Source organism: Amblyomma maculatum, chromosome 6 (assembly GCF_055883805.1).
Source record: "Amblyomma maculatum isolate TAMU_Amacu chromosome 6, ASM5588380v1, whole genome shotgun sequence".
NCBI lineage: Eukaryota > Metazoa > Arthropoda > Arachnida > Ixodida > Ixodidae > Amblyomma > Amblyomma maculatum.
In genome coordinates, this window is record NC_139349.1 from 143,318,142 (window position 1) to 143,343,238 (window position 25,097).

General features: G+C 45.5%; 1 protein-coding gene across 3 annotated transcripts in view; it reads left to right on the top strand.

Annotated features, from left to right (window-relative positions):
- Nucleotides 1-25,097, top strand: part of mor (SWI/SNF- related protein mor) — a 114,026-nt gene that overhangs the window by 86,991 nt on the left and 1,938 nt on the right. The window contains exons 22-23 of one of the 3 annotated variants that reach the window (XM_084607502.1): nucleotides 1,102-1,609; nucleotides 23,832-23,972. In XM_084607502.1, the coding sequence (XP_084463628.1) occupies nucleotides 1,102-1,609; nucleotides 23,832-23,972 (649 nt within the window). Of the gene's footprint in view, nucleotides 1-1,101; nucleotides 1,610-16,018; nucleotides 16,559-23,831; nucleotides 23,973-25,097 lie in introns of those variants that run through there. The other 2 variants (XM_084607504.1, XM_084607503.1) reach the window with 2 other exon arrangements.

Genomic DNA, 25,097 nt, shown 5'->3' on the forward strand with positions numbered 1-25,097 from the left:
TTATATCAGGGTCAACCACCACAACAAGTTAGTTACAGTTTCCAAATGCACATACTTGAATGAGGGTGGCGTTGGCAGCGGTATGTGTACCACAATGCAACCCTTCTTGCATCTGGTCTACTGTGGGGGAGTTGACTACACATAGTGTCGTTCCTTTTATTTGTGTGTCATGGTTTGCAGGGTTAAGTTACCAGCATCTGGATAATTTTAAATGCTGTTTTTTGAAGTCAACCTTTCTTCAGAAAAATGACCATCAAATTTGGCCGACCTCTTTGGAGGGTGTAGTTTGGACGAGTGGCAGGTAGCAGGTGCTTTGTGGCTGTTTCCAGCTGTACGCATGTAGCTCCATGAAGAAGTTAATTGTATGTGAATCAAAAATGCTCTCAATTTGCCTGACTTCTTCATGCTGGCCGCTGCTGTGTTGTGTAAGTGGTAAGTAGCATAAGCCTGCATCTGGTCTGATGATAATCTTTTGAGCATGTGTATGCCCTGGAATCCAAACTGCGCAGAACCTGCAGCAGGCTAGCCGTGTGGGCGGGTTGCGACTCAAACGCGCCGGTAAAAGGATACCAGGTGTTCCTGTCTTTTGTTGCTCAAGGGCCTCCTGATTTCCATTCAGGCTGCACTCGAGTGTTTAAGGCCAGGTGGAGGACCATTTCGCTTGTGATCTCTGCTGTCAATGTAACATGCTTATAATTTATTTCTTCAAGCTGTGCGTTTGTTGCGACGCCATCTTGCGGGAAACTTCGATGACTAAGTAGACAATGGGATGAAGCAGGAGTATGTACGTGTTCCCACAGTTAAATTTTTTTTGCCTGAGTCTTTCTTTTTTCTGTTTTGCTATGTTCAATTAATTTGAAAATCCAGATAATTTGAACGTTATTTTTTTCCAGTCTCCATAGTTTCAAATTAGTGAGATTTTCCTGAAAATTTGCCAAATTACTGAGGTTCTACGGTGAGAGGTTTTACTCCTTTTTGGCAATGAAGGGCTACTTTGTGGTAAATAGGGATGAATGGCAGTGAATACTGGGGTACCGATATTTAGTATTTTGCCAGCACGAAACCCTAAGTGTCTGATAGCAAGGCTGCCACCCATTGCAGTTGGAGTACCAGCGGCAACAGCTGATCCAGGAGCGGCAGCAATTCCACCTGGAGCAGCTGCGAGCAGCCGAGTTCCGAGCACGCCAGCAGGCACATGCCATGATGATGGCTCAGCAGGGCACAGCCCCGCCTACAGCACCTCCTCCAGGGACCCCCTCAGCACCTCCACCCGTGGGAGGAGGCGGCGGCGGCTCTGCGGCCGATGGAGACCCAGGTCAGCACCCACCACGTCCTCCCCTGCCTCCCCACCAACCACCGCAGCAGCAGCGTAGCCCCTATTACCCGGGCTATGGGTCAGCCCCTCCCCCAATGGGCGGGGCTCGGTCGTACCCGCCCACTGGAGGTGGGGCCGGTGGCTTTCCCTCCTACCCTCCACCCAGTGACCCATCGTTCCGAGTGCCCCATGGGAGCAGCCCCCAGCCCGGGGGACCAGGCGGTGTGCGAAGCCCTGGCATGCATCCGGCCGCAGCACCTCCCCCCGCGTCCCTTGGCCAGCACCCCACCTCAGGTGAGGCGCCCTCCACTGCTGTTTTCCATACATTTGCTGTATCTCGTATTGCAGGGTGCTGGCATGCTGCGCATATTTTGTGTGGCATGCACCGTGTGCTTTCGTTGTGGCACGGTGGAAAATAACTATTCTTCAGCTGTTGCAATTGTGGTCCGTCTCTCCATATGCAACGCAGCTCGCTACATGGAATTTGGCAGGAATTGTCTTGCCAGAAATGCCCTCTCTCTCTCGACGTTTTTCGTGTGATGGAAAAAACCTCATCTTATATTCCTGTGCAAAGGCCACGGCAGTTATTGTGGTTGTGTTGTAAATGGTGGACATAGCTTCACAGGCTAACGAATGTGTGTATTTCTGAACTGTGGATCGTACGGTGCACCAACGTCCCTTGTCATCTGAAAGCGCTATAAATGGCGATTTTGGTTCTAAAGCACCTCCGAGTGTTAATGAAAAGGCGAGAAATGCGCTGGGAAAAATTCTGAATTATCTACCAGCCGCTAATTTGATGTGAAGAGAAGATGTCAAAAATTTTTCTTTGTTGGGCTCAAAGGGTAATTTATGCCTAAAGGTATCTCATTATGCCACCGAAAAGGCAACGCACCCAGATGGGTAAATGGCCAACGACTTGCGTTGCGTAAATATATTAAATCAGCTGTTTGAAAAGTGCAAGTAAAGGTAGGATTCGAATTGCTGTCACAGGAGAGCACTAATTAATTGCTCACCAGAAGCAACGATGCTCAGGGCTGCTAACTGTCTTCTTACTCATTCTCGCAAATACTGTTTTCTGCTAGATGGCACAGTTGACCTTCCACGCTGCATGGTTTACATTTGAGAAATATGCCACCATTATAGCAGCAATTGCAGAGTCATAGAGAGTTAGTTGACATGATGATGCCTTGAAAGGGAGGCGTACAGTCGATCCTCATTATAACGAAGACATATAGCGAACTATCGGGTAAAACGAAGTTGAAACAGAGTTCGGTTCTGTAGGAATTTTTCGGTGCAACAAAAACAAAAAGAGCAGCTTTCGCATTCTCTTGACTGCACAAAGAAAACTTCAAGAAATGCAGTATTCTGATATTTGAATTGCCCATTGCAGAAGTGTTGTTTAAAGGGGCAGCAGCAAAATGTATCGGCTTGAATGGGAGACAGAAGATTGAGGGCATCCACTCCAATGTTGCCACGAAGAGCGATCAGAAGAGTGTTAGTTTAGTCGACGCGTCAACTGGGGCTTCGCAGCATTACGTTTGAGGACTTCATCACGGCTTCGTCACTTGGTTGTGGCGCTGTGGCGCCCGAACCGGCTGATTCCTGCGGACAATGCAAGTAGTGCTGATGACAGCAAACTGGAATAAAAAGTGTGAGCTCCAAGCTGTTTAGAGGCTGCCGACATAGCCAAGATTTTACCGCTTTCTGAGTAAACCTGTGCCAGGGGGCAACATTCCTATCTGTGCGTTCATTTTCCCTGTCCAGCATTGAGTGAGAGGCGAGCTTTCTTGTTTATGGCGAGCTTTTAATTTTAAGGGGGGACACGGGTCTTGCGGACCAAAAAATCGCGAAAAAATCACTTTTTAGAAAATGTGATTTGCGAAATCAGTAGCTCTTTATCTACCTATCTGCTAAGTTTTTCATCTGTAGGGTCGGTATTTTAGTCACAATGCCAATTTATATAATCGATGTCGCCCAAATTTGGGCCGAAAACGACCCCCGAAACAACCATTTTCTGCGAGGCGTAGCTCCCATTTTGTGCGCGGCACCGTAGCCATCTTGGTCTCATTCGAAAGAGCCGCCTTTCGTCTTCAAATTGCCGCCTCTGCTGTTTACATTCGCCCATTGGTCGCATAAAAAATAGCAAAAGAAGAAAACGTGGCATTTGCAATCCCATTGGCTTTCGGGGTGCACGTGACGATAAGGCGTCCCCGCATTGGTGGAGCTGGCTGACGGCGTCTGCTCGACGCGCCCGAGCCGCGGGGAGACGGCGGAGACGTGACGCCGGCCGCGCTTGGTTCCGAACCGCGAGGTGCGTTCATGGCAAGAATTTGTGAAAAAAGTAAAAAAAAATAGTTGAATAATCATCTCAAGTGATGCCCTGCCCCGGCTGTGCGCGCTCAGGCCGACGGAAATCGTGCGCCGAACGATCGTGTGTACGAGCCTGAAGTAGGCCTAGCGTGTTCCCCAGCACGGGGGACTGCTACTTCCAGCGGTCGCACCCGCCGCGACAGTGATAACGCTGGCCGCAGATGAGCAGAAAGATAAGCTCAAAACAGGAAAAGCTTGAACTCGCGCCAACTCCAGCAACGAAGCGGTAGACGGATTGTGTTCGTAACGATGACGGCAGCGCGGCGGACAGTCCGCTTGGCGATGCGGAGTTCACGATCGTCAGATCTAAACAGTTTGCCGAGATTGGCGAAGCGTAAAACATACGGCGGCGTATTGGCATTTAAAAAAGTGAACGGGGATAAGGAATCGCCGTCAAACTTATTCTCCAATGCGTAAACTGCGGGACACGTCGTCTTCGTAGAGCTCGCCGCGCGTTTGCGCCGATCGGACCTCGTTCATAGTCCTTAGGGAATTCACTTGCTTCCAGTGCAATGCAGAGCACTGGGAAGCAGCAAACAGCTCCAAATTACATTTCTTTTCCGCAATAAACGTTCCTCACCGCGGTCTTGATGCGAGGACATAGCAAAACGACAAACGTAAAAAAAAAAAGAAACACGAAACGAAAAAGTGGCAACTGAATGTGCTGCAACTGCAAATCAAAATGAAAGAGGCGACACTTGGACGTTGGAAAGCAAAGAGACTACATTCCTGGAGGTTTATAGCCATTTTAAATTGTAAACGTGTGCATTGCACCAGTGAATGTCTGAGAGCAGAGAGGAAGCGTGCTTCCTCTGCAGCTTTTCAGACTGCAGCAAAACGAAAGCAGAAGGGCAAACCCAATGCAGATTACTGTCCAGGAGCCTTCTAGGCCACAGTGGCCTGCATTTCTACAGTTTTTGTTTGATTAAATTAGTGTTTGACATTGCAATTCGTTTTTTCCATTTTTCTCAAAATGAAAATTTTGCCTACCCTTCTATTTTGCGGGTGGCATTGTGGCTCTCCTACTCCTTAGATTGTAATGATTTTTATTTTTACTGGCTCGTGAGTGTTAAAGGAACACAATAAAGCTATTATACAAGGTCTCAACTGCATGAAAAATTTTTAAACATACGAAGATGTAGAAAGGGGGTGGTTGCACTTGTGAAGCTGAAACTTAAAACTTCCATAACTTTGGCTTGTAGTAAGGCAGGAGCACAAAACTTGTTTTATTGTGTTCCTTAGACATTCAGGAACAGATCCATGTGCATTTTAGCAATTTCCCTTCAGTAGATATTTTTACAAGCTTCCCGCAAGTCTGGAACAGCAAAGTTGCTGTAACTACTCAGCAAATTTATGTAGAAGAAAACTAACAACATATTTGAAACCAGCACAAGAATTTACATAAACCCTGCAAATTTCATACTGACAGGACAAATATTAAGAAAATTTTGCTCAAGACCCATGTCCCCCCTTAAATGTTATTCGCTTTTGCGCCATTATGTTGTCCATATTAGCGTGCCTTTCGCTTGGGTTATTAGCCGACTTGTTTGCAGGAATTTGTGTGCATACATTTAACACAAATGTCTGATATAGTGACCGAATTTTTGCGCCAAATTCAAGTTTGTTATAGGGAGGTTCGGCTGTACATGTTAACATTATCTGACTGAAAGAGGAATTTAATAGGTATTTGCTGGAAATAATAATAAAAGAAATGCCACAGAAAACTATATGAGCCCTGGACTTCTTAACTACGCTGTTATTATTGCCAGGTACCAAGTTTAACTGACGGATTTTGACTGTTTAGCTTGTGGTCACCAGTGCATGCGTCTACATTTCATAAACTAGGCTTTTCTTGTAACGCCCGCTTATGATGTCGTTCCAAGAAAGGTGAGCTTCATGGCATGGCAGTTGCGAATCTCCATAGTAAGCATGGCACATTAATTGGCAAGGTGCTGCCATCTGTTACGGCTCAGGTCAATCAGCAGCGTAGGTCAGCGCACTCACTCATGAGTGCACTCATATCGCCTCACACTCACGCAGTGGTCGTGAGTGTGAGTGTGAGTTAGTGGCCATGAATGGGAGCGGCCATGAGTGTGAGTGCGAGTGAGTGGCCGGGAATGGGAGTGGCCATGAGTGTGAGCGAGTGGCCGTGAACAGGACTGGGCATGACTGTGAGTGAGTGGTCGTGATTGGGAGCAGCCATGATGTGAGTGCGAGTGAGTGGATGCGAGTGTGGACAGGGATGAGTGTGAGTGAGTGGCCGTGAATGGGAGCGGCCATGAGTGTGAATGTTAGTGAATGGACGTGTATGAGAGTCACCGTGATTGCGAGTGTGAGTGGCCATGAATGAGAGAGGGCATAGTGTGAGCGTGAGTGAATGGACATGTACCAGAGTGACTGTGAGTATGAGTGAGTGGCCCTGAGCAGGAGTGGCCATGAGTGTGAGTGCGAGTGAGTGGGGTTGAGTGTCACTGGTCGTGAGTGTGAGTGAGCCCCTCCTCATGGTGCCGACCTATGATCAGCAGCTGCTTTCAGGCTCGTTGAAGAAAAGAGAAAGACCAGATAAAACTATAAAAAAGCACTGGCCTGCATGTAGTGCTGAGTGCCAGAAGGATGGTATAAATGGATTTCTGTTTTTGTGGTGTGTTGTGGCAAAAACTGGGCGAGCATATGTGTGCATTGTTTGGCTTGCTTTGTGCTCATCGTGTTGTTGCAAGGTGGGAGAACAGGAAATACGACAGTAGAGAGGGGTGGATACATTGAAACTGTCCAGCAGGACTCTGCATACAGTAAAAGCTCGTTAATCTGACCCACTCTCCCTCCTTCCGAATAAATAGAATTTCTGGTGCAGGTCAATGCTCATGTTAAGTCTGTTTTGTTGGATGCTTGCCAACTCATGTGTGCCAGGTCTCGTGCCGGGTTTATTCAAACCAGGCTGTACGGCAAGTGGTCTTCAAAATATCCCCGCCAAGACTGTACTGCAGTTTCGTCCACACACCTCTGACTTGTGTGTAGTAGTAGGCATGACAAAAAGTTAATTGGCATCTCAAGAGAACAGCCCCATTATATTTTTGCTTTTGTGAGCTTCATGCCAGCCCGCGGCAGGGCATCTGTTAAAGGGGTATGCAGACGACAGACCGTTGCATCCGTACCGTTGTCCATTACTGCCGTACCGTTGGCAACAGTGTCTGGGAGGCACGGTGTGCCTTGAGTGATGCTTGAGCGAGCTATTGCCGTCAAACTCTGAAGCCACTTCACACACGGTGTTATGAATACCTATGTAAGATATTTGTAAATGCAGCTTCGTTATGCCGATCACCCAAGGGGCAACGGTTGCAAGCTGTGCAGCAGGTGTGAACTGCTATTCGCATAACTGCGGTTAAGTTCGGGAGCCTCGATTAAGTGTAACCACTGGCCGGCCGCTTATGCTGGCGGGGTCTTATCCCCTTCATCTTTGTGTCTGGGATTAAACGGAATATGTGGAGCGCTGTCAAATGTAGGTGCGTTGTTAGCGATCTAGGTGTGCCCATGTGACTAGTCCGTGGTCTGTTGATGAATACACCATAACTCTTTCCTACCCGCAGGAAAAAGGGTGGTTTTTGGGTGTCGTCATTAATATTTTTTTCTTTAAAGGAGTATAGACACGTACATTTTCTGTTCCGGTATTTTTGCTTTAATCGATCCACAGTGGGCCAAAACAGAGGGACTGCGACCCAAAAAGCCCCAGCACAGATCAATTAATTTGTTATCAGTGCATTTATCAGGGCCAGTTTTGGTTTCGATCTCTCCGGACACGAGCGCGCGATGACGTCAAAGATACGAGAACTAAAGCCCCTTGATACTTTGAAAGTTACGCCAACGATTGAACTTTGCCGCCGCCGCGCTACCTCCTCGCCTCCTCCTCGCCCCTTGCGCGCCCCTTCGCTGAAGGCCGGCTCTCCGCCCGATTTCCTGAGCGACGATTGGTCTCCCTGCCGTTGCCATTGGAAACCGAAGCGCGTCCGGCGTTTTCCTTGTGTTTTCTTTTTCCTTCGCGCCATTTTTCTCCTAGTCTCGGCGAGCGAATATTGCGCGCTGTGCTTTTATTGCAGTGTGCAAGCTCTATGTCGTGCTGTTGTGCGTACAACTGCAGCAAGCGGCCTGAAGATGGTTATGCGGTATTCATGATATCTCAAGGCAAGCGTGACGGCTTGCGCACGAGTCAATGGATTCACAAGATTAGTCGAAAGACGTTTATTCCTAGATACAACAGAGTTGTTTGCGACGTCGGGTGCCTTTCTCCCCGTAATAACGCGTCACCTGACGCTGTGTTTTTTATTCCTGCTTGCTCCTCAATATTTTTGCGGCGGCAGCATATTCATTGTATAAAAATAAAGTTGTCCTCTGCAACATGCTGAATATTCTGCGAGGCTCCAAGGCTACATCATTTAACACGCTTCGACTTCTGTACAGTCAGAAACAGGGCGCTATAACCTGCTTTTTGCTGTCAGAAATAACTGGAAAATTACAGTCTCTCGATTGCATTTGTCGCGATTATGCTAGGATCCCTGGCCTCCTTCACTAAAAATCAAAATTCGGGCTTGTAGAGGAGCCAGCCTTTTCAGCTTGTACTTGTAGTGTGCGTCGGTTACTCGGGAGCAATGAATGCTGGCCCTGAAAAACTCTTTGGCAAGTAAACCCGAGGTATTGCGGGTAGTCTGCACTAGTTAGGTCGTACGGCATTTTTCTTTTTCAATTCTTGAATGTGTCTTGCCATGCTTCGACGCACGCGTGGGTTAAAAAATATGCGTTCGTTTTATTAGGGATACGGCCAATGTGCAGGAGGTGTTCATATGATCACACACGCTTCACTTTGACCATGACTACTAGGCGCTGGCAGGTTACCTTCGCTTTGAAAGCTGGAGCTCTAAAAGCACGATTCCGCATATTCATTTATTGCGAGAAAAGTTATCCCATCGATGTCAAATCAGCCGGAATCATTGCATCAATTTTCTGTATTTACGAAACTTAAACAATCAATAATGATTATAGTTATTATGTAAAAATAGGGGAACATTTTGCGAGCAACAATTCTTAACACTGTAACATATTACTCATTTCAATTGTATGCTAGAAGATTTTTTTTTCACCTAGCCTGAGTAATTATCTCATCGCTCTATGTTCTAGCTACATTTCACTGAAGACCAGTTTGAGCCGCCAATATTACACGAACTCGAAAAAAAAAACAGGCCAAACGCAGTTCCATCAATTTTCTCTCACCGACCTGTCCTGAAGTAAAGGAAGCCTCCTCGACAGAGACATGAACCTCGCGCTGATAGTAGTCAGTTATTTCTGTGGCTTGCGCTTTTCCCACCTCCATTTATGAGAAAACAAGAAAGTATAAAAATTAAAAGTCAATGTATAGTTGTCTCGTCAGATATTATGAGATAATAGAGATATGACTGACAACGTAAGTCAATGAAAATTAAAGTATATCAATGGGTCATGGGACGGCATCAGATTAAATAGTGATGGTTATGAATAGTGACAGGTAATGATGGTGACTGTTACGGATAATAATAGTAAATTATGGTAATAGGCCCGGATAGTGAGGTGATAGTGTTCGTTGCGGATAGTGACAGTTACGATAGGTCTCTGGCATTAGTAGATATAGTGATAGATAAGATAGCGATAGTTAATGAATTGGCAGTTATATGCTTTCTCATTTCCGCACGTTGAAGACCTATGTGCACCTTGTAATTTTTTTATTTGATTGTTGCGTTCAATGAAATCAAGCTCTTTTACACAGCGCATGAGACCGCAGCCTGCTTGCCCCAGAACTTCAGTGTATCGGCAATAGGGCCCACCACTTCTCCCAGTGTACCCTGCTGTCTTTTAACCACACGCGAAGTCAGTCAGGGGCCGCATACTCATAAAATTATTTAATTCCTCCATCAGCATCATATCAAGACTGCCGTGGAAAACCTGTTCCTTGCCTCGAAGCAGCAAGGAACAGCTCAAAATTTGGTTTTATACAAAATTAACTAATGAACGCAGATTATCGCGGATCGCTAACTAGCACAGTGCCATTACACTTGGCCTAAGCTTTCCAACGGTATACGGTTCGATGTTGCAGCTAAAATTTAGATTTTAATTGCAATTTACTAAATATCAATTAATTTGGCCCAGTAATTGATCGAAATACATGTACAATTAGCCAATAATCCAATCTCATGGTTGATCACGTGACATATATTATGCTTAGAGAGATAGCTTGACAGTAGCGAAATAGACTAAGTCCTGCTTTAACCTTCTCTAATCTTGAAGTTCAAAGCACCAGCCTGGATCGTTTTCCAAAGTTTTACCGCGGTGACAGATTTCACGCTCTAAAAAAAAAAACACAAAGTCAGAGGCAGTACTAGATTAAGTGCACAAAGTAAAACCTTATCATGAGACTTAAAAAGTGTCTGTAGCACAGAACTCGCCTGAAAGCTTTGTTTATCAGTATTCCCCATTCAAACAGTTCTAAGAAGAAACCAATCAATTCATGAACTTTACTTTCGGCATTCTCAATGCTTTTCTCGCAATTTTTCAAAAATTTTGTGCACTCCTGGAGCGCAGACCTGGCCCAAAAGCTCGCGCTTCACTCACTGCTGCGGCCGGCCGGCGGGCGTCAAGGGGAAAAAGCGTGTCGTGCGCAGCGCTCGCCGCCGCCGCGCGAGGAGAATCGAGGAGGAAAGCGCGGCGCGGAGGAGAGTGTCGCTACTTTCATTATCAAGGGACTTTAACGAGAACGCCTCACTAGCGCCCCCTACTGGCAAGGTAGGCGATCGCGTAAGCACAATCTGATGACGCATTCGGGTCGCGTTTTTCATCTGCTTGCTGTCGCATGTGCAAGAAAATATCGTCGTCGAGCAGCGCTTCAGCGTAGCGTAATTAGTACTGCGACGTTGTTTCGCCCAATAGCGTGGATGTTACTAACATTGCCGGGCACTTTAATCCCGACCCGCTCGCCTGCGACTCAAGCGACGAAGCAGGAATCAGCAGCAGCCACGAAAGCTTGGTGGGTTGACACGCAGGAAATGTCAACTGGTAGGAATGTTGAACAAAGGAACCGTGAAGATGCTGCTTTATCAGTCCGGTTGGCCAACGCTGTGAGCCAAGCTGTTCTAAAAAAAATGTTTCAGTAATGACGCGATCAGCCACCGTAACCCGTAAGCTCTCCCGATGGCTCCCGTGCTCACGCCTGTTCACGCGCTGATTGGTCCCGACGCGGCAGGCCTGCGTGCCGCCGTTCAAGCATGTGGCGCCATCTAGCGCAGTCAAGGCAATCTGGGTGCGTAAAGCAGTGGCCGCCGTGCTCGACTCCGAAGTCATAACTGCCTCATAGCATCCGCTATTGATAATCTAGCTATCGCAGATCGCTGTTCATTCGCTTACATAGCTATTTGTACAAAGGACTATCAGTCACGATTAAATTGCGAGGATTATTCAGCCAATACGGAGGTCCTGGTAGAAATAATTACAGTGATACAAGCAAACTTTTTTTTTCCTACAGCTGGGCTGCCCGGTGCGACGCACCAGATGTCTGCTAGCTCCGCTGCTGAAGGCGTCGCGCAAAGCAAGAAATTATTTTACGAGATGGGCTTGCCAGTAAAGCGGCGCTAAACTCCGACGTTTATTACAGCAGTAGCCTGTTCCGAAGTGCCTTTCGCTGGCGCTTCGTTGCGAAACCAGCTAGGGCTAGCAACGTCTAGGGTAGGCGGGGAGCGGCGCAGTATGTTCCCGGCGCGCCATCGAGAGGCACCATTGCCGTAAGCCCTGCACTTGTGCAGGCATGCTGTTGGGGCCTGAGTTTAGCAGGCAGTCTCCATACGTACACCGGTGAGGTAATTCTTCAGTTCAGTTCAGGCGTTCAGTCGTGTCCGACTCTTCGTGACCCTATGGACCATGTCACGCCACGCTTTCCGGTCTCTCACTATCTTCTTAACATCACATAGCTTCATCTGCAATGCCTCGAGAATGCCATCTAACCATCGCGTTCGCTGCCTACCCCTTCTCCGGCGACCCTCAACCTTTCCCAACATCAAATCTTTCTCCAGCGACTCCTCTCTTCTCATCAGATGACCAAAGTAGCTGAGCTTTAACTTTAGAATTTGACCCTCCAATGAGCAGTCAGGGTTTATGGTCGACAATATCGACTGATTTGATCTTCTGGCAGTCCAAGGAACTCTTAAGAGTCTTCGCCAGCACCACAATTCAAATGCGTCAATTCTTCGGCGGTCAGCCTTTTTCACAGTCCAACTCTCGCATCCATACATCACAACTGGAAAGACCATAGCACGGGTTATACGGATCTTGGTTGGCAGACTAATGTCTCTGCTCTTTACTAGGTGGTCAAGGCTAACCATTGCTCTCTTTCCCAGAAGCAGGCGTCTCCTAATTTCATGGCTGCAGTCTCCTTCCGAGGTAATCTTGGCGCCCAAGAACAGAAAATCTGTCACAGCTTCCACTTCTTGTTCATTGATGCTCCAGGACTTGATAGGGCAAGACGCCATGATCTTCGTCTTTTTAATGTTCAGTTTAAGCCCAAACTTCTCACTCTCTTCTTGTACGCACATCAGAAGTCTCTTGAGTTCCACTTCACTTTCTGCCATTAAAGTGGTATCATCCGCATATCTAAGGTTGTTGATACGTTTTCCAGCAATCTTCACTCCAGCTGAAGACTCGTCCAGACCGGCCTTCCTCAGGAACCGCAGCCGTGGCCTAGTGGTTAGAGCGCCCGTCTCGGCTGCGGGAGGTGGTTAGTTCGAAACCCACCGCCGGACACCCACCGGTAAAAATGGGTACAAGCGTCCCCCGGCCTGGCGCTCGGCTTTTTCAGGGGTGTGTGTTTGGGAGAAGCTCCATAAACCCCGCTGCGCGCCCCTCCTCCGCAGTGGGCCCAAACCCAGTTTCGAACCTCGCAGCCTGCAAAGGTGGTTCTGTTTGTCTTGCAAAGGTACTTCCTTTGACCCTCACCTGAAGTGCTCCATTAGAGCCTCAGCTGCAGCAATGGAGGTAATTGTAACATGCACCAATGAAGAAGCCATCGAGTAAAGCGAGCAGAAGCGGAGTTCTTTCTCAGGGCACGGCCGGAAGCGGCGGCGGCGCTGTTCGAGTCCGGCCATGTGTCGTCACTGCTCTTTGCTTTGCCGACTCCACGTCACAGTTGTTTGATGACGTCATGTTGTTTACCTATGTACACGTTTTCGTCACAGAGATGTCGATGCCAATGGGTTTTGAAGAACGGAGTACTTGCCTGGCTTGTTTTTAAAATCAAATTAAAATATCTTCGCGGAAAAGTGCGAGGTTGGGATTGCTTGGGGAGCATCTCTGTATAACCAGGAAAGCAATCGTATTCCTTCCGACACTTCAAAAAATGGTGTCTATACTCCTTTAACAGAACTTGCTTGGTACAGGAGTGTTTAGTATCAATTGTAGAGGAGGATCCACAATGGTATTAGTGAGAATTAACATGTTTATTGAATAAGTGATAAAAAAAAAACAATCAGCATGAAATTGTAGTTAAAAAAAAAAGACACAGAAAAGCATCAAAGTTTTTCATACAAATAAAACAAAAAATTTCTAAATATATACGTTTTTTTACAATAAGGACCAATGCAACATTGCAGTAGCAAATTATAGCTTTCTGTGTACAGTATTCGCTGAGTTAGGAAAGAAAACAGTAGTCGAGGTTGACTACGAAGAGCTGAATTCGTCTCGAGTCATCACTGCTGCTGTTCGCATCCAAAAACGAGGTCTCCGATGCGTAAACTTCTGCGGAAATGGCTGTTTCCGTGCAGCAGGAGCACATGACGTCGACGCCATGATGTAAACAAGGAGCACCGATCACCTGACTCCGTAGACCATCTGGGCAGGTGTGGTACGGCAGAAAAAATAAAAGCAAAACTGAAAGAAGGTTTCCTGTATTTTCCATTGGAGGTCGCCACTTGTCAAGGAGCACTTCGAAAGCGGGAAAATTCGAATTGTGAAAGCATCGATAGTGGGCTGTCGATGGGAATAGGCGCGGAAAGTGTTAAGGGGAGACAAGGCCCTTGAGGGGTCAAAAATTAAAAAACAAAAACGACATTTTATAAGTTCGCAGCTCATTTCCTACATACCTATTAATTTAGTCGGTCCTTGGGTCATTCATTCCAATTTATAAGGTGCAGATGAGCTGATTAAATCCCATCTCTATATGTTTTTTCTCGTTTTCTCAAAACACAAACCTTTGACAATTTTCTAGTTTACGAGCATATCTTTGCATCTACAGCAAATGAAGAAATAATTTTTATTGCAGCATGCTCTTAAGGGAGTAAGCAGATGTCTTGTTTTTGCTTGCCAATTTTTTGGGTTTAATTAAATTGGTTTGTCGACCGCTTTTCCCCCCACGTCAAAAATAAGTTGTAAAATGACAAATATTGCCTTGATCAAAAAAGTAGTTCCCATGTTGTGTTCCTTATAATGTCTGTCCACTTGTTAATAATAGTTTCCTGATTAGTGGTTTTTTTTCTCTTGTTTCTATAAACAAATGAGTAAAAATGTGAACTATACTGAAAACCAACTGACATATTGGGATAGTAATTACATATTTGAAATCACCATAAAAAAAACTGATCAAGACTGTATTTTCATTGGACGAAATGACGAAAAATATTTCACCCCTGTTGGTGCGCGGTCTCGGAGAATGATTGGCATCGCTGTGTTTTAAGCACATTGCATAGGATTTCTCATACATTTGAAGGTGCCTAAACATTGGCAGTAGTTTGAGTGGCTAATTTTTCTCAGTGACGACCAGGATTGTGAGTGCTCTGACACATTTGATTTGTGTTTGCAGCTTTGAATCGCCAGCTGCTTCTGCCCGGCAGTGCTGCTCCTTACTAATGAGTGGGTTGCTTGAGAAGCTTGCATGCTGTGTGCACTGCTAACCACTCTGTAGCAGCAATGCGCATTGATTGGCTATTGTGCACACCTGCTGCCTATACACTCTCCTTTCTCACTCTTTCTCTCCCGCTCGTGTGCATATCGCTGCACATGCCGTGCCAACAAGAGAGACTTACTGCATGTGTTAGGCTACTGAGGAAGGGGGTGTGCCCACTTGGTGCCAGGCTTGGTAATTCTTGGGCCGATTTGTATTGCTATGGTGACCGTTCATCAAAATGGCTCTTGGTCTTGTTCAGCTGTTGTATAGTGCAGCCACTGAAACTGTCGATATAAGAGCAACGCTCACGCATTTTGCAAATTTGAAAAATTTGGTGTGTTTGGTGGCAGCAGAACAGATTGCAAAAGTTGGACGAGAAGGCAGGCCCAAAGGAGAAGTACAGTAGAATCCCGCTATAGTAAACTCGGATATAGTAAAAACTCGGGTGTAGTGAACTGAAGTCCCAGCAGTTCGTCTTCGATAGACTACTATACATTCTTTCCCCTTTATAGTAAAGACATCTTTGGTAAAAAACGGCTATAGTAAAGTGCATCTGGTCGCAGCGACGTACACAAATTTTTCTTTTTTGAGAAAAAAAAGGAAAATTTCGTGTTTTTTTTAATTGACTGTACTGCTAGGCTCACCAGTACTGAGAGAAGTTAACATTACATGGGTCTTGGAGCTGTGAGAGAAGCGTGCGGTGTGTACAAAAAAAGGTGGCTACGAACGTGGAACGCGACAAAGCACGAGGCAGTGCTGGCAAGAAGTGGAGGCGTGGCTTGTGAGGTTTTGCCTCGCTTGACTGTCACGCACGTTTCTCATCCGTTGGCCTGTTGCCTTTTAAAATGATGGAAACAGTGGAAGACGCCATATTCATGCAAGGCTTTGGTTTTCGCACAAAATGAAACTCAGTTGTGTTTGTAGCCACGTTGCATTCATGCTGAATGTGTGCTTTCACAAAATGTAAACAAAGATCGTTATAACTGAGGAAAAGGAGATTGCACAGTGAGACAATAAGAGAGAAACAAAACGCATTTCAGAGTGTTTTTTTCATAAAGTGACAAGAATTGCTTAGTAATTAGTCAAACAAATAGCATCTTCAGGGCCGTGTCACTACCAACAACTGATATCATAAAGATTTCTGCCGGTCCGAGTGACTTTACTATAAAGGCTGTATGCGAACAGCATGCTCAGTGGGAAGAAGCTGTGGGAAGAAGGGGAGGCAGAGCCATGCTCAGTGGGCAGCCTTTATTTAGTTGTGGTCTCTCCTAAGTTGGCACACCGATTTGCCAAAGGTTGTTGGCGGGGTGACGGAGCAGCGCTGCCTTGACTTCGCATGCTTAACCGCAGCTGTACTGAGCTTTGGCGCTTGTGTTTATCTCTTCTGGCAGGCACCTATCGGCAACATTCCTCCTCCATTCTCATGGGACATCCATACTAAACGCACTCTGAGCTACAACAAACAGTGGAGACATATCAAAACAGCCGGCTTCTTCCTGAAGTGTGCCAAGCGCGACCGAGTGGCCATAAACTCTTAAGCGGCTCCAAGTGAAGACGTTGTAGCCGACGTGATTAGCCGGCCTGAAGCTGGACTTTTGTGTTCATCATGAGTCATGATTGGCAGTTACGATCAGCGTTCTCTGCCCTTTTTTGCCTGGAAGGGGTCATTCCACACACATTTCATTTCAAAGCTTTTGATATAATATATGTGAATTGCAGAGTAGTATTTTCATAAAGCATCACAGTCTGTTGGTGCTCTTGTGTTGTTAGGTTATGCTGCAACACCATTGTTGTGCTGCTGCTAGAGTGTGGTGCAGAGGTGTCTAGTCAAGTCCTTTTGTTTTTAGTTTTTTTTTTGTTTTTAAGCTTATACAAGATGCCATGCGTGTAATGCAAAATAAAGAATTTGTTTGTTTCGACGTTATTCCCTGTGTCACTTCTAAATAGCAGTCACAAGTTAGCATTTATCTCTCTCACCCAATCAACTTGAAAAGATACGCATTCTCTACTGTCGAGTTCAGTTTCAGAGGCGCTGAGGGTGTTTAGCAATGTCGTCATGACGATGGCTACATTGATTGCTACAGTTTTCTAATTGCAGCTGTTTTCCTTCCTCCCCTTCTCCCTTTTCTTGCACTGCTGACACACAAGATTTGAGGTGGCAGTAAGATGTGGACACCATTTCGATTCTCTCACTTTTTTTTTTTTTCATGATATTGCTGCATGAATTGCTGCCATTGCATGGCTTCTCTCGCTTTCTCTGCAGACATGCACTAAAGAGAAGGAAACGAAAGAAGGATGTGCACTAGAACAGCAGTTCAGTGTTGCCCGGAAACTTTAGAAGCTTCTGATTGTGCAAAGTAGGCTGTTGGAAGGTTAGCCTTTACTTTGAGCTTGTATCAAAGTACCAGCGAGTGTGCCTTGGCATCACATGCTTCCTTTCTGCACGAGTAATGGAAGATTTGTGTTTACAAGTCACCGTGGCACATGTAGTCGCAAGCAGCTTTGCAGGTAAGGTTGGATTGCATTTGAAAGCAATAGTTGCACTTTGTGCTTAGTTTCCAAGATATGAGAGAAAGTTGGCCTCACTCTAATTGTGCTTGAATGTCAGAACCTGCATTTGCGTAGACGTGCTTTATGCCTGCTTGATGCTTAGTTGCACTTCATCGTGCAGACTTTGATCAAATTTTTCTCTGTGATGCTGCACCTTGCTTTTTGTGATGGCTTGCTTTCTCATACGCTGCCTGCTGTCTGTGCGGCTCGCGGCAGTAATGAAGTCTCTCTTCCAGGAGGTTTTGTTTGACAGTCTTCGTGCTGTATGGGCAGAGCAGTGTTATATTGATGCCTGTGCAAAATGCCAATTTACGCTGTGGCTCCTCTGATTGTGGTTTACTCCATGAAGACGTTTCTTGGCAATGCTGCCAAAGTACAGGGGTGGGGGAAGTAAGAACCAGGCCTCTTCTTTCTACACAGCAGGTTTTTAGTCACCGATCACAGTTAATGGTTTTATTTCAAAGAGTTATTAATACTCACTATGGTGATGCAGTAAGCCAGCTGGCTGCCTTGTGGCCAATCTGTTGGCAAGTGGTTCAGTTACAGATGCTCCATCCATGTAGCTTTCTTTTCGTAGTAAAAAAAAAAAAAGAAACAAACTTGTCGCTGAGCATGAAGGAATTTTATTGCTTTGCCTTTTCTCTGAGCTCGTGCTGGCACTATTGCAACTCGTAAATTGGAAGTGGTGTTGCTGGGCGAGTTTGTTCACTTTTAGCAAAAAATAGTGACGGAAATGAGAGTGCACGACAGGAGAAGGCAAAGACACAGTCATCTTACAATCCACATTCTTAAAATTACTGGACATGGTACTTAAAAGGTGTTTGCAGACATGCAAATATGCTTGCATAAGAAAGTGGTTTTAAACATATGTGGATGAGCGAGAACCAGACCGGCTACAAGCTTGTTGACAGTGTGTGTGCGTGCGCGTACCGTGCTAGAACTTGTGACTAGACAGATTATTGGTGTCATGTAGTGCTTTTGCAGCAGCAGCTTGCCATTTATTTGTAGCCAGTGCCATTTTTCTATCTACAGCGTATGTTTGACCTGCACTGTGGCCACCACAGAAACTAGCTAATGCATTTGTTAGGGCAGATGTGTTCATGGGGTGGTCTGTCATATTGGGTTGCCATGGTAACAAGCAGGTGTCCCATGAAGAAACGTGCCATTGCTGTCACCGCATGTTTAACTATCCAACTAGTAGCAGCCAACTTCGAACGCCATGTGAAAGACCAAGAAAAAGCTGCATACAGCTTGTTCTGATCACTGCATGGTTGAACGAAGGGCAGTGTGTGCTTGTGTCGTCGGCGCTCGTCACGTTTACTGCTGTTGCTCTTGTTACGAGAGTCACAGCTGTGTGTTGAGGTGGTAACTTGCCAACTCCCTTCATTTGTATTGTTCATATTTTGAATTGTGACCAGTTATAATCATACCTATTGGATTTAATCTTATGCGATGGTGTGCAAGCCGGGGGGTGTTGTGCAAGGTAGCCAGATTTCAGCCTACTCCTAGCTTATCTTGAGATGGTGCAACTAGATATGGGAAACAGTCATTATATGGAATATAATACATGTAACCTGAGATTTTTGAAATATTGCAAGCATGACAGACATGCCAGCCACGGTGTATTAGGCCAGTTGGATTAAACCGAGGTAAATCTCGGGGCTTGAGCTTGGCAGCAGACATTTCTAAAATTCCCCTGGTACGTCTCTTTATATCCTGGATTTATACTTTATATATATATATATATATATATATATATGAGGTCTGCTCTATCCAGACACCGCATTTGCACGATTGTAACGCGCCCCCGATTGTAACACGCAGTAATATTTAAGGCCCGAAAACCACAAAAATAACACTGAATGACGCAGTCAGCAAAGCGTCTGAAAGTTGCCTAAACATTTATTCGAACTCAAGAACACAAATCGGAACACACGAGCACAACCACGAGATGGGAACGTCATAGTCTAGTCGCCGTCAGTCGGAAGACTGCTCTTTTTCACTGTCCCCAGACCACAAATGGTCATCGCGAACGCATGTCTCCGGAACATCTAATGCACGGGATGCTGCCCGGTTCCCATCTTATTCTGCTAACAGGGTTACTTTACGCTTAAACGACGCCTCATAATGAAAGCATCGTTGCCTTTCCATCTTGTCACTGTGCTGTGGGTGAATGCACTAATCCAACGCAGCTTTTGGGTACACCAGCGAAACGGAACGTTTGTGAAAAATGGCGATCAAAACGCTGGATCTGCTCATGGATGGATCCGGCTCAAAATGGCTTGCTGATGTCGATGGCAATGCGGCTGGCTATTGTTCATTGAGCTGCTTCGTTTCGGTTTTTGAGATGTAGGTTTCGGTTTGGAGTTTTTTTTTTTTTTTTTTGAGTCTGATTGTAACGCGCCTTTATTTTTGAACGCTTATTTTAGGAAAAATGTGTGCGCGTTAGAATCGTGCAAATATGGTAGTTTGCATTTGTTTAAGAATTGAGTACCACTGGCTAAGGTTTTCTGATCTGGAAAAGTTGTGTGTAAGTTTGACTTGTGAGGAACAGCAGCAGAAAGAAGCGCACCCTGTTAGCTGTTTGCCACGGGTGGATCCCATGTTTGGGCATGGTCATGACCCATGGTGACCACTTAAGGGCCATGCCAACAGATGAAATGGAGTCACTTTCTGGTTGAACTTGTGCCTTGTTAAGACCTCCGAACTCAAATAAGCACATTGGCAATAGCCTCCAGTTCGAGTTAATCATCTTAGCTTGGCATCCATGCCATGTTTTATGATAGAGTCTCGCTCGCCTTTTTAGTTTTTTGACTCTGACTGCAGCTCCTGGGACCACACATTGTAACATTTTTGCGTCTGGTGCATTGTGAACCGTGGTTTCTCACACTGCTGTTGTCCTTCAGGGTGCTTTCTCCCACTGCAGCGTATCTAGCATTGCGGCATAGCCTTGCTACTTGGCCTTAGCAAAGTGTTCTTTCATATGTGATGTGTCCTTGCATGTATATCCTTGGCAGCAGTTGCCTTCCAGCATCTTCACACAGTGAATGGAGGCTTTTGCAATGATTTTTTGAAAGATGTGGTCGTTGAAGCTAGGTCCCTGGCACTGGAGGGGAAGTAATGTGATATTCCATTGGAAGCAAATGCCATGTTGACAGCAGGGAATGAAGGGGTATTTAATCAAATGAGCATTTCATGAGAATTGCAGAAGACTTGCTTGTTCAGCTGCCAAATGTACGTAATTTAGTCTTTCACCTTGAGGTGTGCTGCCATTGCGACTTTCGCAGCAGATAACTTGCTAAATACAGCGACAGTTAGTTTACAGTTGGGACCACTTTCAAGGAACTGCACTGAATTTTCGGTAGCAATTGCGCTCCCTCTTGATTTAAAGTGGCAACAAAGAAATAATAAATTCAGCATTGTGTTGTTGAATTCTCTTCTAAATTTGGCACTCTTGTGGGAGCATGTTGGAATGTAGTCGTTGTAAAGGCAAGCTCTTCATTTCAGAAAACTTGCATCATGCCATGATGTCCGGCAATTATATGTTGCAGGAATGCCACACTGTGAATTCTTTGTCGGATCTCCTTTTGGCATTGCCAAGGCTTGGGTCATTTCACATTTCTTCTATGCCAGGTCTTCCCGTATAGTGCCATAGCTAAAGTTCAGAAGCTGCAGTCTCTTAGGAAGCGGTATATATGTGCAGTAATTGCAGGCTAGAAGTGATTTCTACGACTTATAAATTCTGCAATTTTCAAAGGCTACATCAAGAGCTACCAAAGGAGATGATTTGCTGCCAGTCTGCAGCTGCCAATGGAGATTACCTTGAAGATTTGCTGCCAGTCTCTAGCTGCAAAAGGAGATTACCTCAATGATTTGCCACTCTGCAGCTGCCAAAGGGGATTACCTTAATAATTTGCTGCCAACCTGCAGCTGCCAAAGGATTACCTCAATGAATTGCTGCCAGGCTGCAGCTTCCAAAGCAGATTACCTCAAAGATTTGCTGTCAGCCTGAAGCTTCCAAAGGACATTACCTCAATGATTTGCTGCCAGTTTTCAGCTTCCAAAGCGGATTACCTCAATGATTTGCTGCCAGTCTGCAACTGTCAAAGACAATTACCTTAATGATTTGATGCTACTCTGCAGCTGCCAAAGGAGATTACCTCAATGATTTACTACCAACCTGCAGCTTCTGAAGCAGATTAATGATTTGCTGCCAGTCTGCAGCTGCAAAAGGAGGTTGCCAATGATTTGCTGCCTCTCTGCAGTATTCTTTCTTGCCCTCCCACATTGCTGCTGTTTGGCCTCATGCTTTTCATTCAATTTTTCCATGGATCGTAGTGTGGCATCTTCCCCTTTCCATGCTTTTTGGAGTTAAAAGGTTTACAAGAATACTTTTATGTGTCTGCGTCGTGATAGCTTTATCTAGGATTACTCCTGGTTGTGCTTAGTCTGGCACTCGTGATAGCTTTATCTAGGATTACTCCTGGTTGTGCTTAGTCTGGCACTCGTGATAGCTTTATCTAGGATTACTCCTGGTTGTGCTTAGTCTGTGGCACTCGGCCTTACCTGAAGCAAGGATAAATGAAGGTGTGGTCGTGTGCTTTTCCGTTCCGTTCATACTCTGCCGTTTCTTTCTTACTGTCCTTGAAGTAGTGTAGTGCAGGGCTTCATTATACCATGCGTTTACGTGGCTTGCGCTGTCACTTGTTTGTGGTGTGCTTGTAATGTCAGGTTAAGGTGATGCTTTCTAATTCTTTTTGTTTATGTGACCAGCAAATTTAGCTTCACTTGCTACACACTTGTCATTAACCCCGCTACTTCCAGAACAGATATTAGCTTGATTGCAGCTGTCCACATCTCCAGTTATGATATTAGTGGGTTCACAGAATCAGCCTGAAGTCATATTTAGGTGACAGTTCTGGTGTTACTGAGGCGTATGTCACATAGTGCCCTTTATCTCGGTGCAAATTTACTGGCTAGCACTCTGAGAAGCAGTGGGAATTATTGGCCAAAAGTATTTTAGTTCAGTTATAAATTCTAGCAACTTAGCATCTGTGTTGTAATGGACATTCTTTAATCTAGGCATTTTAAGAAAGAAATTACAATATCACCCAGCCTACAGTGCCTAAGGCACGATGAGCTATCGTGAAGGAGAGGGCGAGTTTTAGCAATGCTTGGCACGCCCCTTGCAAAAGAATTATCTTGCTACTCACAGTTTGACTAGAACTATTCCCTAGAGTGCAAAGTACTTGACCATAGCAATGTAGGGGAAAGGGAGAGTTTCGTACTGGTGGTTCTAAATTGTGTTGCCTTCCTTGCCCTGTCCATAGTACTTTACATTGCCTTTGCATTGAACACCTGGCCTCCTGAACAATCTTTCGTGCATGCACGGTCTGCAGTGCTCACATGCTTTCATAAGTTGTGAACTAGTTGAGGAAATCAATAAATTTATGTAAAGCACTGCTGCAATGCTCAAAATGTAGTTCAAGTATTCCGGGTATTTTCATCGCTGTTAAGGAGAGAAAGAGTAGCTTGTGTAAAAAATTTCAGTTTCAATATAGTAGCCTACATTTTCTTTTTTGGAGTGAGCTCTGCGACAGTTAAGGTTTTTATGAGGATCACACTGTCTTCATGCTACCTACACAAAGTGCATGAAGGGTTCTGAAAATTGTGAGCAGAGACTGCTTGCGGGAACTGCATTAAAGCCTTTGCTTTATATTCAGAAGAGAAGGCCAAGGACGTAAAGTTTGGACATAATTTGTTGCGACAAATCGAAAAGCTTTCGACAGTTTTGTGACAGGTGTTGCACAAGGCACAGAGCCTAGGCTAAATGGTGCTGTTTTAGTGCCATATTTTGAGCGGCGTGACTAAGTGGTTTGCATTCAGTACAGGCCCTGGCATTTCGCTACTATGCCCCAATGAGGTGTAGTTGCTTCGTCTCACGCCGAGTGTTGAAGTTGCCAGGCAGGAAAGTGCCTTTACTATATAAGGTTAAAGGGCAACCTGGCTAGCTATTTTTTTTTTTTTGAGTGCACATCATACTTCTTATTAAACTATCTGGAGCTCGCCAACCCTCAGAGATGATTCTTTGTTAACTTCAGCACACCACAAATGTGGGGGCTGCAGTACACAGGATCACCTCCATGTCTAAAGAGGGTGGCAGAAAGCAATGTCTGATGCTGTGCAATAGTAAAGGTTTACTACAACCGTAAAGTTAATTTTACTAGCCAGGTAGCAAAGCCCATGCTGGTGAGACATTCAAAATGTACGGCATACGCTCACGACCACTTGGAGCGCCTTGAGTGTACGGTTTTGAAATGAGCACTCAGTTTTGCACTAATCATTTTTTAATTTTTAATACTGAGACTGGTACTCGAAGATGGGTCCCTCAGAGCTGAGCAGCTGCTGCAGGTTGCTTCAGTCTGCGCTTTATCAATTTTAGAGCAACATGTGTTGTATGTCCCGTACTGTTTCTTCTGTCCAGATTGTTTAGATTGTTTTCGGAGTTTGTCTTGTGTTTGTCCTGTGTGAATTGGTGTGCCCCTTGTAACACTTGTTTCGTCTTCCATTTCCCCTCCCACCCGGCCTCCCCTTATGGCCTCCTTTTGTGCGTTCCCCATCCCCTTTTCTGTTTACTCGTTACACCCGCTCTAGCCATGGCAGCCGGAGCGCCCTCCTTGAACGGGAATGGACCCCAGCGTGCTTCGTCCCCGATGGAGCAAGGAACACCCCCTCAGCCTCCACCTCCTCAGCCGCCACACAGTCAGTGCACGCCCGGCGTTGCCCCAAGCCCAGGTTGCTAGACTTTGCCCCCTTCGTCTATCTCTCTCTCTCCCGTGCCTTCTTGTCTTGTCATTGTCTTCTGTGCTCTGTTTCATCAATCGTCCCTCCCTCAGATAAGCGGCGTCTTAATTCAGTGAACAACAAGCTTGCCACAGCTCATCACGAGACAATGCCAGCCTCAGAGTATTCTAACACCATTGTTACAGAGGTGCTTTCAACGGCAGTTCAGTTGATGGTTAGTTGAATTAAGCAGCAGTTAGCGATGTTACACGGCAGTGCGCAACTGCAGTTGAGATCTCAGCGGCAGTCTGGTTCAACTGAGGTCGGGGGTTGCAGTTGAACTGGTGAACTGAGAAGATCGCTGTCAGCGAACGCACCGAATCGGCTGAGTCTGCGGCGCATGGAACCGCCATGTGCTTTCAAATCGCACGGAAAGTTGTTGTCCTGTCTAATATAAGTCCCAGCCTTCAACTTCAACTGGTCAAATGAGTAGCTCAAGCACGTAAAGTGGCACCAAAAAGAATGAAAAAAAAAAAAAAAGACTAATCAGTGAAGCCAAATGTGCCTCAAAATAGATTGCCTTGGCTTTGTGTCAGGTTCATTTGTGGCGTATTTGAAAGAGAGAACGTGTGCAGAAATTTCGATTGAATTATATAATTCATGAAAATATTGCTTAAACGTTGTTATGAAGAACAAAGCACTTTTTATTTATAAGTTGATAACACATGGCAGGATCACATGAATTGGAAATTGAACTGAGCTTTGTGAGAAGTCTCATGTAACTGCAGCCAACTGTTGTTCACTTTGACATCAGTTGAAAAGCTGAACTGTCGTTCAACTGAATGGTACTTGAAACTGCCTGTGTAACACAGGTATAAGGCTTTCAAATTTTCCATCACAAGGCAAATTTTGAGCGTCTTTTAATGGCCTCTAATGTGCATTCAAAGTGCATTGTGGCACAGAAGCACATGCACTTGACAGGTACCTATTAAACCACGTCCTGTTCAAAGTGAGTTCTGTAGCAAGTCACTCTTCATTAACAGGCGTATGATGCAAATGATCAGCTGCAGAGGAGTATTGCATTGGTATCCCAAAATGTTGTATGTTAGAAACAAATACATCTCTGCTCGAGGCTAA